The 13,545-nt window shown below is 43.0% G+C and overlaps 1 protein-coding gene across 1 annotated transcript in view; it reads right to left on the bottom strand.

Annotated features, from left to right (window-relative positions):
- Positions 1 to 13,545, bottom strand: part of RNF150 (ring finger protein 150) — a 437,576-nt gene that overhangs the window by 126,412 nt on the left and 297,619 nt on the right. The window contains exons 3-4 of the mRNA XM_069242581.1: positions 11,532 to 11,603; positions 9,686 to 9,768 (exon numbers count right to left, since the gene is read on the bottom strand). Of these exons, the coding sequence (XP_069098682.1) occupies positions 9,686 to 9,768; positions 11,532 to 11,603 (155 nt within the window). The remainder of the gene's footprint in view (positions 1 to 9,685; positions 9,769 to 11,531; positions 11,604 to 13,545) is intronic.

Genomic DNA, 13,545 nt, shown 5'->3' with positions numbered 1-13,545 from the left:
TACTTGTCCATGGGGCATGATGCTTCATAAATCTACTTGTCCTGTAAAAATAAAATCTAGTTGTCCCTTTGGTGCCAATGCAATGAGGTGAAAAATTATGATAACATTCTCATTATATCAGAGCACTGACAGTAGCCGTTCCGATTTTCCGGGACTCATATTATATATAGTGTGGTTTGTATTGTAGCAATAGCCTGATTTTGCCACGTTTTTGCAAATGCACATGATGGCATTAAAAGTAACGAAACGTGGTGGTTCCAGGGCTGGAATAGCTTTGAGCCTGTGCAAACCTTCAAACGTGAATGTGCAAAGCTTTTCACCAACTCTTCCCTAGTCTTTTCCCACACAGGGAAAGGTTGGAAATTTACTCCTGACAAAGGTAAAAGTGAAACATTTTCGAGAGTGAAGAAAAAATAAGTTGTAGGTAAAGTGAACTTACAAATCCTCACAATAAAATGTAGTTCATAAACAGTTTCTACAACTGTGGTTTCGGGGCCTATGTCGGAAAATTCTTGTGACGTGAATTCTTCAAAGATGTATTTCTGCACTAACATAAGGACATATATACCATAGGTGCACTTTTATCACTTTCTTGCTTTAATAATTGGGCCCCTAAATATGTCTGGCATTAGCCAAGACCTTTTGTTGTTACTGAAACGATATATACTTATAACTTTGTATATGGTTCACTTCCCTGTGACTGATGGCATTCTGCTCTTTCACAAGGTGTACAATGGAACAGAAAGTAGTTTCCTTCATAGCCAGAGATTACTATGGCAATGTGTGAGACCCAAAAACATTTGTGTTCTAGCCAATGTTTGTATTACATTGCTGAGGGCTCAGCTACTCCCACAATAATTACGTTTTACAAAAATGATGTCCAAACAAATCATGCATTGACAAAACCAAAACCTATTGTGTTTGCCAATCCTTGTTCATTTTCATGTTTCCTGTAGTCTTGTTGAAACTCGTTTTACACTAATTTCCCATAATTAATATTGTTTGGAAATATTAACACGTGTCACGCACATTTTACATTTCCCTCAAAGAAATAGTGCTTTGAATTGAACAGTGTAGCAAAATGCTTTTCTTTCAGTTACATTTTTTTGTGAACCTTTCATTTTGAAAACAAAGAATAATCAATATTTCTTTCAGGCTTCTGCAGGTATTTGCATATAATGAGAGAGCATTCTTGGATTATTGTATGTTGTCTCAGGTTCTTCAACTTAACAAACGTGTGTGCACATTTTGTTTTATACTGGAACCACTGTCAGTAATGCAAGACAAGTTGACAGCTTTTGTTAGGGGTGCTCACCCTATTAATATATACTTTGCATTAATGAATCATAAGTTAATAAATGGCAGCCAAATTGCTGCAGGAGTCTGGACCTACTTGTCCGAAGGACAAAATAAACATGAAAACAATATGTCCTGGGCATCGGGCGATAGGACTTCCACACCCTTGGCTGATACAGGAAAGATTCGAGAGGCTGCTGCAACTGTAATCAATCCCTTATCTGATGAAAATAGGGAGGGACCATCCCAGAAGTCACACTGTAAACATATATACTTCAACAAAGGATTTGAAAAGGATCAGAAAACCAGAGTACTGTACAGAATACATTCAAGAGCAAAATTTGCAATCTAAGAAGTTGACACTGAGAAAGGTCAGAGAGTATACTTATACTAGCCAATACCTAAGAATATATACAAAACAATAATAAACACAAGCAGAAACTGAAACTAAGTATTTAAATGTCAGGAGCAATCTGTGCCCAACAGTCACTGGGGCATTCATTGCCCTGTGGGCAATGGGAACTAGAAGAACAATACAGAACGTGGGTGAAGGTGAAAGGAACTCTGGTGCAACAATAAACAGAGGAACCGTGCCTACTCGGCGGATATATGAAAATATCAGAAAACGTCTGGACCTCAGCTGGAAATTTACAGAGAAAGAACAAGGCTGAAAAGATTAAAGGCTTCTGTTAAGTCAGTATTTGGAAGCGGAAGGCCAGGGATGCAGTATAGATGGCAGAATGGAAATATAGGAAGAATCTTGGAAGTAAAACAGTGCAGACAATGCCACGAAAGAGAAGCTGAAAGCCTTTTTCCAGCTCTTTGCCTAAAAGAGGTCATCCAGATGCAGCAAGGCAGAAGCTTGACAGAATAAATCTCCAGAATGGAGGGGGCCTGGGGTTAGTAGGAAAGGGCACATAGCAATGATGTACATACTAATATTGCGAAGCCAGATAGTAAAGCTGAAAATGAGGGACCCCAAACTCACCACCCTCATATGGAAGTATCAAGATTTCCCATCAGATCCGGGGACAACCCCCTCCTCCTACCCCACCAGACCAGCCGCAATAGGTGGCCCCTGGGGGGCAAGAAAAAGGAGTTGAGAGGAATCAGATATTTGCAAACAAGTACAAGAAGTTGGTTAGAAGCACCATCTAGATGATGGCAATATGGCCAGGCATAGAAAGGGGAGCCAGGTCCAGCGGTCAATCTGAGAGCTCAGTTTATCGATGGCAGGTCCATAATTCAGCCCAATTGCCGGTTCCCTGGCTATTTCAATACTTGCCTTGTTTTGTCATGGCTTTTGTCAAAATTTGTTGTTGAGGGAACAGCTGGGCCCTCGCCAATTTAAAAAAGAATGCCTAAAATATTTTGGGAACTACTTTTTGTGCAGATGTGCTCTTTGTAAAAGATCAGAATTCAGTCACTCACATTGAACACTTTCAGGTTTTAATCAGCGAAGAGTGTACATCATCCCGCTGTTTTCAGTGGTTCCTCTCAAATCCCCAGGATCTGTCTCTGCTCGCTGACAAAGGGATCTCAAGCTACAACATGAAGATAAAGTGAACTTTGAGTTCTTCAGAATAGCCAAAAGACGGTCAGCCAATGCCAGATCTATTCGCTTTGCCCGTGCTTGTTTTGTTTACCTGTGAAAGAAGTCAGCTCTCACTCCACAACAGAAAAAAGAACTAGATTTCGCCAAATCAGTTTTTTTGCCAAAGAATTTCAACGAGCCCAAGTCTAGCATGCACTGCTACATTTTTGAATTTTTGTTACAGAATGAAATGTTTTTTTACTTCGACCCTCTAACTAGACCCATGCCTAGGATTACCACACAGCTCCATGTCACCATAACATCAGTTATCTGGTCTAGTTATGAATTGTTACCTGGTGATTTATGAACCAAGACACTCATTAGCAAAACCTAATGAAAGATATTATGGTCTATACTCAGTGTCTTCTCACCATCGAAACAGACACTGATGTAAGAATCATGTTCCTTTCCACAGCACATTCACACCTGCACACAGCCCTCTAAGTAACCCATATACCATCCAAAAACCCAAAAAACGACACTCATTCATAGCTGATATCTATACATTACAAACACACACAAAAATATGTTGCACCCTACAGCCGCCAAGAATTCACAAAAAAATGTCATGTTATCCCTTAAAAATCGCACACACACAACTGGCATTTTGCTACCCCAAAACAGACCAATTCTGACAACCTCATAAACCTGGCACCCTGTCAACCAGCCAAAAACCAGACCACAATACCAAGTATCTTGCCATCTACATCCCTCCCTAACCCAAAAAACTAATAACTGGCATCCTGTCATACCTGGCCCTCTGAAAGAGACCTCCATACCGGCACTCTGCTACCCCCCCATGCCCAAACCAGTCCCCCCAGGAGCCCCATACCAATCATCCAGCTATCCCCATGCTCCAAATGCAACCCAGTAACTCACTTGTCATCATCCTACCATCCCACAAACCTGGGTTCATAACTAGCACTTTCTTACTCATATAAATAAACCTTTAGATTACTGGTATCCTATCATAAATACCCCCAAAACAGATGCTTGCCTTCTAGCCACCCTTCAAAACAGCTCACTGGTCCAGTGTCTGTCTTAAAACTCCTACAACACTGAAACCAAACCCTCACACCTGCCTCCAGCCACCATCCCTGCCTACAGACACCAAACCCTAGATCCTGGCAATCCTAATCTACCAATGCAGACCATCCTACCAGATGTTCTTCCATCTATTCCCCCAAACAAATCACATCAAAATGTCCTGAATCATCCACCAACTCACCCCAAAAACAAAGAATGCAGTTGCCTCCTCCATACCATCACCTCTCCAGTATGTCAGTGCTTTGCAGACCCCACAGTATTTAGGGAATAACTATTTTCTTTTAGCACTGCATGTGTTGTATTGATCTCTCCCTTATGCACAGCTTACCTCCTAATGTGCTCCATTACTCTTTCATCAGCCCCCCTACCCATCCATCTTGTGCTTCCCCTACTACTAACTACCTGACTTATATTTTTGCTTGTAATTACTTTTTAGAACCCCCACACCTCAGCGCTACTCCACTGCCCATTGCTCCACCCGTGTTGACTTCTCCTTCATCTGCTCTTGTGTTGTCCTCCCCACCCCACCTTCGCATAGCAATCTGCTTTTCTTTTTTTTTCTTTTTACAAAATGTTATTATTTGGGGTGCTCGACATCTGCAATTTGTTGCTGGACCTCTCCTATTAAAAAAAGGCATCTTTGTGGATTTTTTATTTTTATTTACCACTATGATCGATGTCCGTCATCCTGAAATGATAAATAAACAAAATTAACAAAATGGTGGCAGTGATGCATGGCAATGCATACACACGCATAAGTTGTCGTGCTGCACAGCACTGGCAAAAAGCATTGGCAAAGCCTGCACTGACAGCTAAAAGGTGAAACCTACTGGCTTTACCAATGCTCATTTCCAACTAATACACAGCACTAATTAATGTCAGTATTTCTCTCTTCAGACCGTGAAAGAACATCTAACGATTCACCACAGCTTAATTGTGCTGAAAGTAAAATTACATTATTTCCACTCTTTTTGGCACAGGCCTGACTTCCATAAGTGTCTATTCTGTTTCTACTGATCTTTTCTTTTCACTTTTGTCTGCATTCTAAGAGTTGCACCCTCTTTTGTAATTACGCCAGTCCAATTTCTCTGATGCCTCTTATACTTCTTAATGCTAGCTCCAGCATTATAATAATCTTTATATTTGACCTTTCATTTCTTTTTTTAGGAAGGGGCCAAAACGCTCATCCCACTCCAATCCTTTGTTGGGTGGACTGTTGCTATGTCTTCCTCGGCGCTTACTCCTAGTCCCACATTAGTCTATTTTAATCTCCTCGATCTCCCAATATTTCCATTCACCTCCTAATGGTCAAGTTTCGCCTTCTCTTGTCATATTTCTCTTGCTCGCCATTTGCTATCACATTCCTTTTTCCTCTGTATACCACACTTAAATGTATCTAAGGGCTTGCTCTTCACAAATGATTATCAACTGGCAGCATAACAACACATGTCAGAAACCTCTAATATACATAACGGGCATCTGGGAAAATTATATTTGATCATTGTTCTGGTTGTGAAAATAAGGGACGGTGTTTCAAATAATAAATACAAATATCTAACTTTGTATACCTTAAGTTGTCTCTTTCACTGAAAAGAACAGCAAGAACTACACATCCGGCCCTATTAATCATAATAAAGTCTTCAATAAATCCTGTACTAATGCATCACCCATTATTAGGTATAATTTTTAAATAACAGTACAGACAATGATCTCAACCAAATCCTTCAAACTGGCAAATTGAAATGCAGTCTGTGAGAAAGTAGACTCTTTCTAGCCTTGTTACCCCCACTTTTGGCCTGTTTGTGAGTGTATGTCAGGGTGTTTTCACTGTCTCACTGGGATCCTGCTAGCCAGGGCCCAGTGCTCATAGTGAAAACCCTATGTTTTCAGTATGTTTGTTATGTGTCACTGGGACCCTGCTAGTCAGGACCCCAGTGCTCATAAGTTTGTGACCTATATGTATGTGTTCCCTGTGTGATGCCTAACTGTCTCACTGAGGCTCTGCTAACCAGAACCTCAGTGGTTATGCTCTCTCTTTACAAATTGTCACTAACAGGCTAGTGACCAATTTCACCAATTCACATTGGCATACTGGAACACCTTTATAATTCCCTAGTATATGGTACTGAGGTACCCAGGGTATTGGGGTTCCAGGAGATCCCTATGGGCTGCAGCATTTCTTTTGCCACCCATAGGGAGCTCTGACAATTCTTACACAGGCCTGCCATTGCAGCCTGAGTGAAATAACGTCCACGTTATTTCACAGCCATTTACCACTGCACTTAAGTAACGTATAAGTCACCTATATGTCTAACCATTACCTGGTAAAGGTTGGGTGCTAAGTTACTTAGTGTGTGGGCACCCTGACACTAGCCAAGGTGCCCCCACATTGTTCAGGGCAAATTCCCCGGACTTTGTGAGTGCGGGGACACCATTACACCCGTGCACTATACATAGGTCATTACCTATGTACAGCGTCACAATGGTAACTCCGAACATGGCCATGTAACTTGTCTAAGATCATGGAATTGTCACCCCAATGCCATTCTGGCATTGGGGAGACAATTCCATGATCCCCCGAGTCTCTAGCACAGACCCGGGTACTGCCAAACTACCTTTCCCGGGGTTTCACTGCAGCTGCTGCTGCTACCAACCCCTTAGACAGGTTTCTGCCCTCCTGGGGTCCAGCCAGGCTTGGCCCAGGAAGGCAGAACAAAGGACTTCCTCAGAGAGAGGGTGTTACACCCTCTCCCTTTGGAAAAAGGTGTCAGGGCTGGGGAGGAGTAGCCTCCCCCCCAGCCTCTGGAAATGCTTTGATGGGCAGAGATGGTGCCCATCTCTGCATAAGCCAGTCTACACCGGTTCAGGGATCCCCCAGCCCTGCTCTGGCGCGAAACTGGACAAAGGAAATGGGAGTGACCACTCCCCTGACCTGCACCTCCCCTGGGAGGTGCCCAGAGCTCCTCCAGTGTGCTCCAGACCTCTGCCATCTTGGAAACAGAGGTGCTGCTGGCACACTGGACTGCTCTGAGTGGCCAGGGCCAGCAGGTGACGTCAGAGACTCCTTCTGATAGGCTCTTACCTGTGTTGCTAGCCTATCCTCCTTCCTAAGTAGCCAAACCTCCTCTTCTGGCTATTTAGGGTCTCTGCTTTGGGGAATTCTTTAGATAACGAATGCAAGAGCTCATCAGAGTTCCTCTGCATCTCTCTCTTCACCTTCTGCCAAGGAATCGACCGCTGACTGCTCTGGACGCCTGCAAAACCGCAACAAAGTAGCAAAGATGACTACTGCAACCTTGTATCGCTGATCCAGCTGCCTTCTCGACTGCTTTCCTGGTGGTGCATGCTGTGGGGGTAGTCTGCCTCCTCTCTGCACTAGAAGCTCCGAAGAAATCTCCCGTGGGTCGACGGAATTTTCCCCCTGCAACCGCAGGCACCAAAAGACTGCATCACCGGTCCTCTGGGTCCCCTCTCAGCACGACGAGTGTGGTCCCTGGAACTCAGCAACTCTGTCCAAGTGACTCCCACAGTCCAGTGACTCTTCAGTCCAAGTTTGGTGGAGGGAAGTCCTTGCCTCCCCACGCTAGACTGCATTGCTGGGTACCGCGTGATTTGCAGCTGCTCTGGCTCCTGTGCACTCTTCCAGGATTTCCTTTGTGCACAGACAAGCCTGGGTCCCCGACACTCTAACCTGCAGTGCACGACCTCCTGAGTTGTCCTCTGGCGTCGTGGGACCTTCTTTCGTGACTTCAGGTGAGCTCCGGTTCACTCTTCTTCGTAGTGCCTGTTCCGGCACTTCTGCGGGTGCTGCTTGCTTCTGAGAGGGCTCCTTGTCTTGCTGGGCGCCCCCTCTGTCTCCTCACGCAATTGGCGACATCCTGGTCCCTCCTGGGCCACAGGAGCATCCAAAAACCCTAACCGCGACCCTTGCAGCTAGCAAGGCTTGTTTGCGGTCTCTCTGCACGGAAACACCTCTGCAAGCTTCTTCACGATGTGGGACATCCACCCTCCAAAGGGGAAGTTCCTAGTCCTCTTCGTTCTTGCAGAATCCACAGATTCTATCATCCGGTGGCAGCTTCTTTGCACCCTCAGCTGGCATTTCTTGGGCATCTGCCCACTCACGACTTGAGTGTGACTCTTGGACTTGGTCCCCTTGTTCCACAGGTACTCTCGTCTGGAAATCCATCGTTGTTGCATTGCTGGTGTTGGTCTTCCTTGCAGAATTCCCCTATCACGACTTCTGTGCTCTCTGGGGAACTAAGGTGCACTTTGCACCCACTTTTCAGGGTCTTGGGGTGGGCTATTTTTCTAACCCTCACTGTTTTCTTACAGTCCCAGCGACCCTCTACAAGCTCACATAGGTTTGGGGTCCATACGTTATTCGCATTCCACTTTTGGAGTATATGGTTTGTGTTGCCCCTATACCTATGTGCTCTCATTGCAATCTATTGTGACTGTATATTGCTTGCATTGCCTTCTATTGCTATTACTGCATAATTTTGGTATTGTGTACATATATCTTGTGTATATTTGCTATCCTCATACTGAGGGTACTCAGTGAGATACTTTTGGCATATTGTCATAAAAATAAAGTACCTTTATTTTTAGTATATCTGTGTATTGTGTTTTCTTATGATATTGTGCATATGACACCAGTGGTATAGTAGGAGCTTTACACGTCTCCTAGTTCAGCCAAAGCTGCTCTGCTAAGCTACCCTTTTCTATCAGCCTAAGTTGCTAGACACCTCTTCTACACTAATAAGGACCTGGTGCAGAGTGTAAGTACCCCTTGGTACCACTACAAACCAGGCCAGCCTCCTACACAGTATTAAAATGAAAAAAAGGACTTCAAGAGAAAATTAAAATGACCATCCAGTTTTGATGAGGAGAAAGAGAAAAGACTTTGAAAAAAAAAAAAAAAACACAGGAAAAGATAAAATCACAGAGGTCACGATATGACTTTGTTCAATTGTACTCTGAGTCCACCTCTATTCACTGCAGAACCCAATGGATGCCTTGCTGGGAAGACAGGTCCCGAGTTGCACCCTGTGGACAGCCAAGGCATAAAACAAGAAAAAGCTGCTTGCTTCTACCACCCTCATGCTGCTGCCAATTAACTCCAGTGTTACTACGTCTGTGTTAGCCTTGGACATTTTCCAACATATGAGATCACCCACGGCCATCCAATTTGGATCTTGGGTATATAAAGTGCTTCTGCAAGCCCTTGCTTCCCTTGGGCAATTGATAGCAGTACTGTGCACCGCATCTGCAGAATAACTAATGGTCATTTGTAGGTCAGAATGAAAGCATCGTCCCCTATGAGATGTATGGTGGTATGATCAGTAATGCGAGCGGCATGCTCAGCATCTCATGCCATGTACCGCTGACCCAAGTAAACGCAGCCTCCAGGGAGGACAGCAGCCCTTCTCCTAATGGCATATGCCTGCTTTATCGAATAGAGAGCCGGGTACAAGATACACATCTGTCCTAGTTGTTCTCATTTCCTAAATGCAATTATCTATGAATTATGATTTTTTTCAACATTCTTATTAAAGACAGAAAGTACAAGAAGATGCCTCAAAGGCTTCCCGTTGTAGGGGAGTTTGTTTTCAATACATCAGCTTTTATCCTCCCACCACATCACTTTAGAAAAGCACAAAAAGAAACACTGGCTGCATAAAATATCTATAGCTTTGGATGAAGCTCAAAAAATGGTTCCACTGTGTTGGGCTCACACTTTCAACTTACCGGCAGGGCAAGATCCGCACAACATCGTTTGGTTTGTAGCCTTCTATACAAACAGCACAGTTGTCAAAATCGGACTCTGTTTCCTAGATTTAAGAAGAACAGAAGAACACAGATTATTAACACGGACAGCTCCTGGGACCTCTCTGTCCCTAGCACTGTTGTATACCAAGTCTTGCTTTTTAAAACAAATATTTGGGAGAAATACGTGATTGGCTTCCATTCTGACGACATGCATCAGCAATTAACGCTCTCGTCTTTTAGATCGCTGTCCAGGTACTCACGGTACTTTCACACTCCTGCTCAGGTCCACCACTGAGAATGCAGTCTGCTGAAAGCCCAGAAGGTGAGAGCAATAAGGTCGGATGGACAGGAAGTATGGATGGTAGTAGAGTGAGTAACTAGTGTTCACTCGCAGTTTCTTCAACACATCAGATGAAGTTACCAACTTGGAGCAAGAATCTCTAGTGATGGTGGAGGTGTGCTATACACATGTGTAGAGAGTGATATGTTTTGTCAACATTCTGGTAGTTGGAAATGCTCTGGCCAGGCAAAAATGTTACAGAGCCTTCCATGGTTGAAATAAACAAGGGTGGACGCGGACTAATCACCCTGAGAATACCACTAATCATACAAATCGCCCCTGGAGGGTTTTTCATCTGAATGTTGAGTTATTAAATATGAGGGGAACCACTATAGTGCATGACCCAACCCATTCAATCATTTATTTTTGGTAGAAACCCATGAAAAAGATTAAAAAGAAAAAACAATTCCATTTTATAAAAAACATAAATAAAACAAAGGAGAGAAACACAAAAGTGAAATAAACATTTTTTAAAAGGCCCCTACAATACAATGAAACACCACATAACAATGAACAATTACAGCTGATTATCATACAGATCCATTTTGTGCAGAAAAGATGGGTGAAACAGCCCCATGAACAACTGCGTCAAAAGCTCTTGAGAGATCAATTGGCACTAGAAAAATGGGCACGCCCACATCCATACACAGGGTGTTACACAAATCCTACCAGAGGATGCCTGTGTCGCAGTATGACTGACACTGGTGGAAACGGTTTTTATAATCAATGTATGGACAGCTAAAAGCCAAGGATTTTCTCTTGACAGGAAACATTTTTGCCACTACATGAAAATTGGCCTGGATTTGCTGAGATCACACATTGTACAAATTCCCTGAGAGCACAGGCTTGAATGGGGTTTGAAAGTAGGAGGTGGGCCAGGCAACAGCCATACCATTAACAACAGGGATATGGTGAACTATCAGGGGATGCGGCCTAGCAGTTAAGAGTCTTTAAGGGAGGTTGTAAAATTGAGGATAAATGCAGTAACAAATGTCATCTGTGAAATTTTGTAATAAAAAAAAAGAAATGTGAAAAGGCAACGGAAAAACCATGTTTTAAGGCTGGACTGTTTTCGCATTATCAATGGTTGTCTTATTTTGCAGTCTAATTATCTGTTTTTGGTTGTGAGGAAGCAACTTCCACTAAGCCTTTAGATGGTCAAGAGAATGCCATGCATTCAGCTTGACTCTTTTTCAAGTTTCGCGAGATGCTCATGGCATTACTCATTACTTGGGAACAGCTAGGTGTAGAGTTCCACCTCTAGGTGTTTGGCTTTGAAAATGCTATAGTCTGACCACAGAAATGATCAAGAAGCGTTAATAAGTGCCAATCTATTTACTGCCCTCTTTCAGTGACTTACACATTCATCCTTTCCTCTTGTCTCAGCATCATTACAATGACATTTTCCGCAATTTCATGGCAAGGCTCCTATTATCAATATGGTAAAGGTGATTTTTAGGTGAGAACAAAAGCATGCACAATTACCTTGTCACCCTTCCTGATGGTTCGGATCTGAAGCTTACTGATTGCCTTCTTTGCAGCATCTCCAAGTCGTCTCTGAAAAAAGGGAAAGTTGTTAATTAGAAAATGGGTGTGCTAGCTCTAGAACATTTTCAGAAAAGGGACATGGAAAGAGATACACAACAGGTATATCAAATAAACAATATACAAGAGAACAGACGGGGGTCAGCAAGGAAAGCGTGCAAATTAGTTATGCTGCATGTCTAAAAGAAGATAAGTCATGTGTCTAAATATTATTTCACACAACAAAATTAAAAGTACTTGAACAAGTGCTTCTTACCACATCTCATAGTCCTACAAAAAAAATACAACACAACAGGTTCACATTTCCTCCACTGAGCTACAATATAACATTTCCTGCACTTTTGTTTTACTCCCACTGTCCACTGTTACTCTTCAATATCTGAATTACTTGTATATTTCCTAACAACTTCACATATTCATAGATAAGTCCCCAAATACCTATGACATGGGTGAACACCATCATCTACTTGAAAGTGGAATAATCCAACAACTATGTGTGGACTCACAGTTCATAACCTCGCTTGAGTCAGAAAGGTTAGAATGGCAACAAAAAACAAACAATCCTCAGTGTACTTAAGAGGCCCAGGATTAGGCGAGTTTAATTAGCTACACATTAGAGTCTGAATGAATTATGAAATCTCGGCCTCACCAATTACACTACGACAGGCTCTGCGTCCTCATAAGTCAGACACAAGCTGTTACACCACATTCATGACGGACTCCTACCATTAACAGCTTGTATGAACTTCCCAGAACACCAGCTATACTGAAGCCTGCCATATCAACCACCAGTTCTCCACTCATGCCCCAGCCTCTGGAGCAATCTTGTGCTCTTTCTACACTCCTCCTCTTCACAAAGGCCCTGAAAACCTATATCCATTAAAGCTTTAGCACCATTTGCCAGCTACCCCACCTAGAATTCAAAATAGATGTGTAGCAACGCCTGACTTTAGTCAATTTAGTTTGGAGTGCGCATGCCACAAATGAACTAAACAAAATAAACTGATAAAGCAACGGCATTTCCATTTGTATGCTGCTAAAAGGGAAAAATAGTTGACTACCAATGCTTCACTAGCATCAATTGTACATTCAAGTTCAAACATTGTTTAGTCCCTCACAGAAGATCATACCGTTTGTAATGTTTTATCCTATTAAATTATTTTGACTGAATTAGTTTGCTTACATTAAAAACAATTTAAATTAGTCAACTGTTACTGCTCTGGGCGAGTTGCCTTAGCTTGTATTCCATATGATGTAAACAGCTTGCACAGGAAGCTTCGATCATTAGTAATAGACCCGCAAACAATTTATTGAAAGTATTCGATCACAACAGTGAAAAAACACAGCTAATTTCACACTCAAGCTACACAATGGGAGGAAGACGATTCCCTGGTTTCCTAAAGCTTGGTGGGGCTCCTAAGACTTCAGACATGCAATAAATAACGATCTGATGTGTACCTCTGGTCTACAGTGTAAGCAGGATCAGAAAGGCAAATGATGAACTGTGGTCTACATTGCCTTACACCTAGTGAAGTGAGAGAGGTAGGTAAACGGTGGGTGACCCTATACCTTCACCATCCACCCTCTCTGCATTCCTGCAAGTCTGTACCGACTAGCGATAGCTAAAGAACCTAACCATTGTTCCGAAGCTGCTCGTACAGAGCAGGTCTCAATATGTCTCCTGCTGTGTTAGAGGGCAGAATGGACATCCCTCTGAGGAGACAAGGGCAGATGGAGGTGTGTGTCTAAGGACCGGACTCTTTGTATTTAATAGGCTGCTGAGGAAAGTTAGGGAGTGTGGCAGGGTTGCAATGCATTGAAAGGGGAGAGAAAAAACAAGAGGTCACCAGGTGATTGAGTGATCACTGTGCCACTGGAACCAAGCTACACTCAAAAGAAGAACCCCAGTCAGGGCAAAATCAGCCTTATGCCGCTTGTATTTCAGTGCAGGGAG

The sequence above is a fragment of the Pleurodeles waltl genome, chromosome 1_2 (genome assembly GCF_031143425.1).
Source record: "Pleurodeles waltl isolate 20211129_DDA chromosome 1_2, aPleWal1.hap1.20221129, whole genome shotgun sequence".
NCBI lineage: Eukaryota > Metazoa > Chordata > Amphibia > Caudata > Salamandridae > Pleurodeles > Pleurodeles waltl.
This window is presented reverse-complemented; position numbering and strand designations above follow the sequence as displayed.